At 43.3% G+C, this 9,848-nt stretch overlaps 1 protein-coding gene across 5 annotated transcripts; it reads right to left on the reverse strand.

Moving 5' to 3' along the window:
• Nucleotides 1-527: 527 nt before the first annotated feature.
• Nucleotides 528-9,282, reverse strand: LOC119331160 (protein NETWORKED 1D-like). 5 transcript variants are annotated; one of them, XM_037604359.1, is made up of 7 exons: nucleotides 9,088-9,282; nucleotides 8,440-8,505; nucleotides 8,038-8,326; nucleotides 4,542-7,274; nucleotides 4,306-4,457; nucleotides 2,193-4,160; nucleotides 528-1,865 (listed from the first exon to the last, which is right to left on the reverse strand). In XM_037604359.1, the coding sequence occupies exons 3-7, from the start codon at nucleotides 8,135-8,137 to the stop codon at nucleotides 759-761; spliced, it is 6,060 nt and encodes a 2,019-aa protein (XP_037460256.1). In that variant the 5' UTR covers nucleotides 8,138-8,326; nucleotides 8,440-8,505; nucleotides 9,088-9,282; the 3' UTR covers nucleotides 528-758. The 5 variants fall into 5 exon arrangements, with proteins under 5 accessions (XP_037460256.1, XP_037460251.1, XP_037460234.1 ...); XM_037604354.1 differs by having other exon boundaries at nucleotides 2,193-4,139; nucleotides 4,306-7,274; XM_037604337.1 differs by having other exon boundaries at nucleotides 4,306-7,274.
• Nucleotides 9,283-9,848: the final 566 nt, after the last annotated feature.

The following is a 9,848-nucleotide window of genomic DNA, read 5'->3' on the forward strand; positions in this document are numbered from 1 at the left end:
GTGGGGGATCTTTTAATAACTGCCAGTTTTGCAAAAAAGAACCCTGCGTGCAAGCGTAATCGAGCGGCTGGGCACATGTGGCAGTCAATGCACACTTGGCATCGGTTGACTCGAGCCAGCTCAACGCATACATACACAAAACCGTATAATGGACCGTAGATGACCCCCTAAAGCAAGTTTGGTGACTGTACTTTGGGTATTTGTAACCATAGGGACTAAAGCTAACGTCAACGCAAGTAAATGGACCTGTAGTTAATTTTTTTTCTCATATAAGAGTGAAGCAAGAGGCCCTGATAGACATATGTCATATGGGCCAACGCCGAACTCAGCGTGAAGCGCCTCCGTCGCGTCGGCAAGATCCCCAGTGGTGCGAGAGCGGCTGCCAGCGCTGGGAGGGGAAGAGCAGCACACAGCCTCTTTGCGCTCTTGGTTTCGGTGGGGGTGACAGCATTTAGCGTGCAAAATCTGATGTCACCCAGATGATGCATACAAGGTAAATAAAATGCCTTCTTCTCAAAAAAAAAAGGTAAATAAAATGCCTGATCCATCTATATCTCATTGATGCCGAAGAAAATTAACACATTTTACTCGCACCGACAGCTGAAAAAAAAAATACTCTAGATACACAAGCTTATTCTGAATACTAACATGCTAGCTCAATTACAAAGGGGACACGCGCCTACTATAAGTATGGTTTTCTCTTTTTACAAGACGAGAAAGGTTTTCTTATTTCTTGCCGCCACGGCAACGAAAAATGGTCATGGCTCAGTCCTGGATTTAGAGCGCACACAGCCGCAGAAGGGCGACCTCTTCTTCTTTCCACGGTGGTCCTTCCTCCCGTAGAGATAATCCTTGAGGAGCACCCGGGTGCGCTTGTCCGACACCTTGAGCCTTGTGTACTCGTGCTCTTCTTCCAGCTTCAGCAGCACGTACTGTATCTTCTGAAGCTCCAGCTCCAGCCTCGCCACGTTGTCCGACCCTTTCCGCACCTGCTCCAACATCTTCCTCTTGCTTGGAAAACCACCTTCCCGCTCCGCGTTCATGCTATCCGACAGCGCAGGGTAATTCTCAGCCTTCTTTGCCAACTTGCTGTTGAGGTTCATCTGCTCCAACACCAGCCCCTCCGTCTCGCGCAGCTGAGTGCTCATGCTCTCGTATTCCGAGTGCCCCTTGGCCGGGCCACCCATCTTCCGCTTCAGTTCCTCGATGCTCTCTTGGATGCTCGCCAGTCTCTGCCCATCAGAAGCGAGCCTCTCCACCACATTCTTGCCCCATAACTCGTCAGGCTCTGCTGAAGACGACATCTCGAGCTTGTTGATGATTCCCAGGTCTCTTCCCCTTGATAGCTCCGACCAAGGGTACTCGCTCTTCACCTCCTCAACCGCCTCTATGTCGTGCTCGTGCTCGCATGACGACGACTTGGCTGTTTGGTTCTTGCACGTCCTCTCTGCAGCCTCCCATAGCTGAAGCATCTCATCGTCCACCTCTGCGTTCGCACCATTGCCAACTCCAACTGGGTACGATGAAGCTTCTGTACCGTATGCTGGATAGTAGGTTGATATTTCGTCGAGTTCAATATCCTTCATCATCTGGACCTGCTTCCCTTTGGAGCCCTCACCGTCTTTTTGCTTCTCCTTCTCAGAATATATTTCTGAGCTGCCTTTTGTTTTAAGCTCTTGGATTTCCATGTTTACTGCCATCATCTTTGCAGTGGAATCGGTCGACTCCTCATCTCGACGGCACTTGGAATCCGATATAACCACCCCAAGTGCTTCTATTCTTGACATTAACTGCTTTAACTCCAGAGTTCCACCGGCAAACCGATGAGACTTTGGGCCAATCTTGTCCTCTTGCATACAGGTTTCCTACGGTGACAAAGTGACACATGTATTGTGCATGAAATTAGTACAAATATCCAGCTACAAAATAAGATGACACGAGGATGTGCAGTATTGAAGATAAAATATGGATTTGCTTCATCTTTTAACTGTGATTTTGTTTTTATAATGCTTACTCAACGATGAGTACTATAGTAGTGCAGGAATAAGATGACATGCCACCATAGTAGTACACGATGCTTACACATCAAGGATTGATGACCGATTAGTGTTATAGCAGTGCAGGAATGACATGAAAATAACATTGGGAGCCAATGCCTACTAGCCTAATAATCAAGGATGGATGAATATTACCTCTTTGCATTCTGTGCTGTAGGGTTTTGACAGAGAAAGAGCATCTTGCTCCAGCAAACTGATATGATTAGACAAAGATCCGATGAGTGCTAGCTGCATGCTCAGTTCTGCATTTTCTTCCTGCATGTCGGTTACATTTTTCTGCAGAGCCTCAATATGGGCATCTCGCATGGAGATTTTATTCAATATTAATTCTTTTTGCGCGATTGCACTAATTTCAATAGCCTTGGCTTCCATCATAAACTGTAGTGCCATTTCTTTGTAGACTGCGACATTCACAGAAGAGGTTACTGTCTCACCTATCAGCAGAAGAGATTCTCTTTCATGTTGCTCAACCTCTTCCGACATGAGCTCATGTGCAGAAATCAAACTCTGCTCCTTCCTTTTCAGAATCCCAGCATCCATTTCAAGAGTTTCATTTGCTTGGCGAAGTAGTAAAATTTCACCATCCTTGGTAGTGCCCTCCTCGGTCAGGATCACGATTTTCTTCTCAAGTTCTCCTTTCACCACTTTAGCACCTTCAATGGCAACCTGAAGCGCCCCAACAACTCCACATAATTCCCGGTTCTTTGCTTGCATGAGCTGAACATTCTCTTCTGCTTCCAGTAGCTCATCATCCTTCTGCATCAACTGCACCATGCAACTCTCAAGTTCAACAGCCAATTCCTGGGAGATACTTCTCCCCGCGTTCAAGTCAAACTCTAAGAGGATAAGCCGAGTCGTGAGAACTTCTGTCAAGTAGACTAAATATTTCTTGAGGTAATTGTTTTCTGATTCAAACAATATAGCTCTTGCACTCAGCACTTTGACTTCATTATCAAGCTCACCCTTAACTAAACTCAGCAACGCCGTCTCATCGGTAAGAGATACCAATGCAGATGCTACCTCATTATTATGGCCTCTCAAGAACAAAGACATGTGTTCAAGCATCATGCATTCTCTAAGAGCAGTACCGTTCTCGTCCTCCAAGGCATTGTACTTCTCAATTAAAGACTGGTGTTCCTTAGACAAGGACTCGTTTTTCTCAGCCATGTCAGTAATTTTATCTTGCGAAGCCTGGTAGGACTCTGCCAAACAAGATAGCTTCTCGTGTAAAACTAATGCTTCAATCTTCTGCAAATGATCCCTTTCACTGTTATTTTGTAGCTCTTGCCTAAGCTGGTCATTAGATTCCAAAAGTTGGCAATTTTTAATTTGCAAAGAAATCAATTCTGTTGCTTCTCTCTCTACGTCTTTCTCAAGGGCACACTTCTGCAAGTGCAGATCTCTGAACTCCGTTCCTAGCTGCAACATGACAGTCGAGAGGACTGAGAGCTCAGTGTACATGAGAGTATTATCATCTTCAATTTCCTCTTTATGTTTCAGAATACTGGAGGTTTCATCTGAAACAGACTGTAACAAAATTTCGTCCTGAGCTATCTCAGCAGGTCCTAAATCCCTGTCAATGTTAAGGACCTTCATGTGGTGTGAAATCCCTTCTCTTAGTCTCCCATTAAGCTTTAGCAATGTTTTCCTCTCCGATTCATGGTATCTGGCTTTATCCTCCAGCTGTGATATTAAAATCTTCGCAGCATGATTTTCCAACGCATACTTTAGACATTTGTTTAAAAGAGCCACATACTCGTCTTTCGCATAAACCAAACTACTCTCCAAGGCCACCACACTAATAGAAGCTCCCATGCTTTTTTGCTCTTCCTCCTGAAGCCTCTCGTCCATGTCATGGATTTTTTCATGGAGAGAAGAAATCTGCTTCTCTAGGCTGTTTGCATGCATTTCATGTGACTTCACAGCATTTTCATACTCTTTATTAATTGTTCTCAGCAGACCCTTCAGTTTCCTTACTTGATCATATACAAGATCCTTCTCTCTTGACAAAGATGTGTGCTTGTCTTGAAGATCAGAATGCTTACTTTCCAGGACTTTTGCAACCACTGTAATGTTCTGTAGCTGAAATGAAAGAGGCACTCTCTGTAGTTACGAACAAGAACTAATTTTAATAAAAGAATATTAATAAGAACATCTTATCAAGACTACCATGGATATTCATCAATATCAATTTCCACTACAAAATAAAACAAAAGGTTGAGTTTGTAGTGTTGGTTAAAAATTTTACCTGAGAGAACAAGTTGTTTTTTTCTGCAGAAAGAGCTGAGTTATCTGCAAGCTGAGCCTGGCATGTTTTTTCAGAATCTTTCAATTTTATTCCCATGTCTTCAAACTCAGCTTTCAGACCACATAATGACATCTCTAATGCAGAATTCTTCCCTGAAATAACAGCGAAACTTTTACCAAGGGTGTCTAGCTCTGATAGAAGAGCATCCTTTTCAGAAACACAAGTGGAAATCTCACCGTTCAAAGAGCTTTCTGAAGACTCCAACACTTCTATCTTCTCCCTCAGTCCTTCAATTTCAGCATTTGCATCCGAAACTGAGTTCTCCAACACTGAATATTCTTCAGATAGTTTCTCCATCTCTTGAAGCTTTTCTGAGAGAAGCACCTTTTCAATCAAATTCTTTGCATACACCTCCTTCAGTTTTAAGTTTGTAATCTGCAATTCCTCTATCAACATCTGGTTTGCTGCTGTGCTGTCTTTTAGAGCATTCATCTCATAAGCCAGAGCATGCTGTATCCCATCAAGATTTTCCTTCTCCTCTCTTTGACGAACAAAGTCTCTCCGAATAGCCTCCTTTTCACCTATATGTGAACCCACTTCAGCCTCAAGTTTCACATTCAACTCCTTTAATGCACCCAATTCACAATGCAGGTCTTTTATTATAAGCTCAGCAGAAAGATTCTGTTCACGGAGGATATGGATATCTTTCGTATGCTTGTTTACAATGTTCTCAAGATCCATCTTAATGTTCTCCACCTCGCTTAATTTCCCGGTCAGCTCCTCAATGTCCATGGCCAACTTGTTCACTTCATCCTGAGATTTAGAGTGAAGATCCGTCACTAAGAGGAGAGCTGCTTCACATTCAATACGCTTCTTGGTTTCACCATCTAGGCTCGTTTGGAGTTCAGCTTGCAGTTGTGAGAGTTCAGATTCCAGATCGGATACTCTCATCGAGGACTCCTGGTTCTTAAGAAGGGTTGCATCTTTTTCGGTGTTTAGAAGTAAGATGGTGCTCTTGAGTTCAGATGACAAGTTCTCCAACTCATTCGATTTGCCATTCAGCTTCTCAATCTCTCGATGCAGCCTACTCACTTCTTCCTGAGACTGAGAATACATATTCTCCATTGACCTGAGAGACGTTTCAGCTTGCACCCTCTTCCCAGCTTCGTCTTTCAAAGTCAACTCCAGACTACTGACACTTTCACTCATCTGTCCGATTTCTAGCTCCAGTAACTGCATTTTCTGTTCAGACTTCTCCAGTTTCAACTTTGTCTCCGAGAGTTGTAACTCCAAATCAGATACTTTCTCCAGAGACTGATGCTGTTGAAGTAGTGATGCATCCATCTCAGAGTTCAGACCTAAAATGGTTTTCTTCAATTCTGTTGATGTATTCTCCAGATTTAACTTTTCATTTTCCAACTCACTTAGCTTCTTTATTGTCGTGTCAAGATCTTGTGTCAGCCTTTTCACTTCTTCCTCCAACTTGGAATGCAGACTCTCTGACATGAGAAGAGCTGCTTCAGTTTGTGTTTGCCTATCGCTTTCATTTTGTAGCTGGCCATGAATACTGTGAATTTCCTCTCTCTTCCGTTCCACATCTTTCATCAGGATATGCACCTTATTTTCGTTAACCTCCAGCTCTGACTGTGTATTCATTAGCTGAGATTCCAGAACAGAAACCCTTTCCACAGACTGCTGGTGTTGAAGTAGAGCTCCATCCTTCTCAGCGCTTAGCTGTGACATGGTGCCCATAATGCTTTGGATTTCATTTCGAAGTTCACTCCTTGAATCCATCAGTGAATTTATCTCACCGCGGAGTTGTTGTATAAGCAGTTCGGAAGAGTGATTTTGTTCAGTAAGGCTCCCGACTTCCATCTTCAGCTCACAAACAGCGCTCTCCAGGTGCATCTTGCTCTGCATGAGCTCATCTAAATTTTCATTTGCCATCTTGATCTCTATAGTCAACCTTTGAACTTCTTCCTTAGATTGAGCACCCTCCTTTCCCTTGGAAAGAAGAGCACTTTCAGCATGCATGCGCTTTTCATGTTCCTCCTGAAAGCTTGAGTGGAGATTTTCCAATTCCTTAAGCTTTTGATCAAGCTCTTGTTGCTGTAACTTCACCTTTTGATCCAAAGCCTCAAGCTCAGACTGTATCATACTATTACGTGATTCAGCACTATTTAGCTTTTGAACTTCCAAAGCCATTTCATCAGTTAGCTTCTTGAGGTCACCCTGTGCCTTAGAGAGCTCAGACTCCAAAGCAGATAAACGCTCAGTGGACTGGTCATACTGCAGAATAGATGTATCTTTCTCAGAATGCAACTGAGAAGCAGTATCCTTCTGATTTTGGATCTCAGTTTCAGCTTTCTTTGCCCGCTCTGATTCCAACAACATCTGTTGTTTCAGATTCTGGTTCTCAGCTAATAGCCTCGAAATCTCTTCTTGCATATTTAATATTCCATTGCTGATATCCTCTTTCCCTTTAACTTCTGGGCTTTCAAAATTTAGGCCTTTCTGTGCTTTTCCATCAAAAACAGCACGAGGAGCATTTTCAGCACCGAGTGACAAATCATTGGACTGCTTCAGACTTTTTCGGTTTGACAATGCACTGGTTTCCTGAGAGTGTGAACCATTCCTCTTGGAGTTATGATCATCTGATTCATATGTTGGACGGGAGAATGTAGGCATCTCTGGAGTATGTGGTTCCACTTCTTGGCCAGCAGAAGAGGGTGACTCATCCATTGATGGCATCTGATTTGGGAATACTTCAGAAATTGTTCTGTGAGCCTGTCTAAGTGCCCCGGTGGCTTGATCGTACCTTTCTGCTAATGCACGGTATGCTCGATAAAACTCCTCCACTTGTTTCATCAACTCTGGGCGTTTCTTGTAGTACATCTCCGCTCTCCTTGCAAAAGAATCAGCATCTTCATTGATAAGCTTGATCATGGCTTTAACCTTCGTGTCCATATCTGTTGCACAAAATGAGATTAATTTTGGTCATGAACCATAGTATATAAATAAACACAGGGGCGTAATTCAATCACTGCAACAAAATGTTCTCGTACAATTTTTCAATTATTCAAAGGGTAGAGAGATATAAACCAACAATGACTTTGTTATATGACTACCGTACAGAACTTTAGGTTTCGAACTATGAAAAATTCAGTTCAACTCCCACCAAGAAACAGCAAAATGGGAATTGGGATACCTATGAAGAATACCACGTGAAACATTTCCAGATGAGAAGGAGCTTAAACTGGCTAAGATGAGAAGGAGCTTAAACTTCTCGAGAAACATTTCACATATATTACGAAGTAGTAGTCTTTTAGGAAAAAGGAGCATTCCATATTAAAGCAGAACCTATGGGCGTATATGCAATCAATAGTTCAAAGCCTAGCATCCAATTACTTTTAGGAAAATATGAAGATGACACAGGTCACACTATCATAGAAGATCATATCAGGTCATAAATCAAAACTTTGAGAGAAATTAAAACGCTAGAAGAGACATCATGTGCCTCGTGGCAGCTAGAAACACCTGATGATTTTATTTTAAATACTCAGATCAACTAAAGGACTACGGGTGGCTTGTGTACACACCAACCACGAGCGTTGAAAATGTAATGTGCAACTGAGAGAACCTAGTAACATCGTCTTGCTAATTTGATCAGCAAATATCCAAAGAATACCGATGATAACTTCATTTGGTAGTTAAACAGAGCAAAAGGCTCACCGCTGAGATTTTCTTGGAGCCATTTGGAGTTCTTGGGGCTGATATGGCTAACCCACAACCATGAGTACTGCCTTGAGTCATGAGCAGACACAGCCGCCATTGATGTGAGAAGCAAGATGCCACTCTGAACCAGTAAGTAATACCTCACTTCCTCGGTAGAATGCAATATATCACTCCAAATTATGAAATGCCACAGTTTCCCCACTATTCTGGATGGGGCAGCAAAGAATTATCTGATGCATCTGGAAAGGATTGAGGAACTTCCGGTGAAATGTTTAGCTGTTTTTACCTGGACAATTGGAGAGAAACGGCACGGGTAAAATAAAATAAGCATGCTGCATACAGAAATGAGCAACATAATTGTACAGCTCTCCATGGCCCATGCGATGTATTAGTACTTACAGGTGTGAGGTCTGCGATTGACTGGAAGAACACAAAGATAAATGAATAGTTCTCACCACGCTAAAACTGGAAGAAAGAAGAAGACAAAACGTGTTAGGTAATTGGATTGGGGGAGAGAGAATTCTGCATAATCACGCAATTAGACTAGCCAGCGACCTTACTTTCTCTTTTTGTAAACAAGAAAAACAGAACAGTCAGTAGAGTCAGAAAGCAATCTCACCAAGAATTGAAGTGGGACGAAAAAGGAACTCCAAAAGCAAAATCAAGCCAGGAGAAAAAAAATCGCACGGAAAAAGAAGTGCGATGCTACAGCAGCAACCTCTGCAAGCAGATCTCGCACGAAACAGACAATCGAACAAATAAAAGGGACGGACGGAATACATAAATAAATCACACGATACACAGCGGCGAGGATTGCCAATTATACTGTTCTTAACACCAGCAGGCAAGAAAGAGAAACCGCTAATCAACTGCCCGTCAACACCAAAAATTCCGCGGCAACGACGAGTCGCCGAGCATCCAAAGGCAGCAAGGAAGATGGATCCTCGAAGCGTACCACACAATAAAGAAAACAACTACAGGGTAATGATCGCATGACGGGAGAGAAAGAATCGAAGATCCAATCTTGCCCCAGAGAGAAAAACATACGAGGTGGAGTGGGTCGACTCTCTGAGGAGAGGATGCCGAGATTCCCCACCAAAGCTGCCTCCTTTCAACCTCCATGTTCTCACCCCATTTCTTCTCAGTTTAGGTTCCTGTCGGGACTCTGGACGCTTGCCAGTGTGGTGCCAAGAAGAAAAGGCACAGCAGGAGGAGGAGGGGGAGGCGGCGGTAGGTCCCAACGAACGAAATGAAAAACAGTGGGAGTAGGAGAGATTTCAGTGATTTGGTTACTTGCCTAATAATGCATCGTGCTTTTTTTCTTTTGAGAATATAATAGTGCACCATGCTGGAGTAGGAGTAATTCTTTGGGGGAGAAATTCAGGGCGTCATAATCGTTCGGGATCAGACCATTTTGAGGACAGGTCAAATTTGTGTGTGGCGAAGACGGGGCGTCGACCCGTTGGCTCGGCAGCTGAGGTTGTTGCCAGCCCACCCGAGTTTAAGTCCCAGCTTAGACGTGTGGTGCTTGTGGAGTTTCTTTTATAAATAAATGCCAACAAGGGTTAACCTTGGGTTGGTCTCTTTTTTAAAATTTGTGTGTGGGCTTGATTTGAATTTTGCAAGAGACATAGGCACTTCCCTTATTTTTAAGACAACGCTAGGCAGCGGACGACCGACGCAGACTCATGTCCGATCGCATCCCAAGTGTACGCTGTTTGTCTACCAACTGTTGGATCAGGCCTCTATTTTCCTTGCGTCATTTTTTCCCAAATCACACCAGCGCGCACGGGAGGAGAACAATGGCG

The sequence above is a fragment of the Triticum dicoccoides genome, chromosome 1B (genome assembly GCF_002162155.2).
Source record: "Triticum dicoccoides isolate Atlit2015 ecotype Zavitan chromosome 1B, WEW_v2.0, whole genome shotgun sequence".
NCBI classification, from domain to species: domain Eukaryota; kingdom Viridiplantae; phylum Streptophyta; class Magnoliopsida; order Poales; family Poaceae; genus Triticum; species Triticum dicoccoides.

Bases quoted from the DNA above. Each gene is read 5' to 3' on its own strand.
- LOC119331160 (XM_037604337.1), bottom strand. From the start codon at position 8,137: ATGGCGGCTGTGTCTGCTCATGACTCAAGGCAGTACTCATGGTTGTGG. The intron at 7,275-8,037 runs GTGAGCCTTTTG...TTTGTGCAACAG, and splicing joins GCTCCAAGAAAATCTCAGCG to ATATGGACACGAAGGTTAAA. The intron at 4,161-4,305 runs GTAAAATTTTTA...TCGTAACTACAG, and splicing joins AAAACAACTTGTTCTCTCAG to AGAGTGCCTCTTTCATTTCA.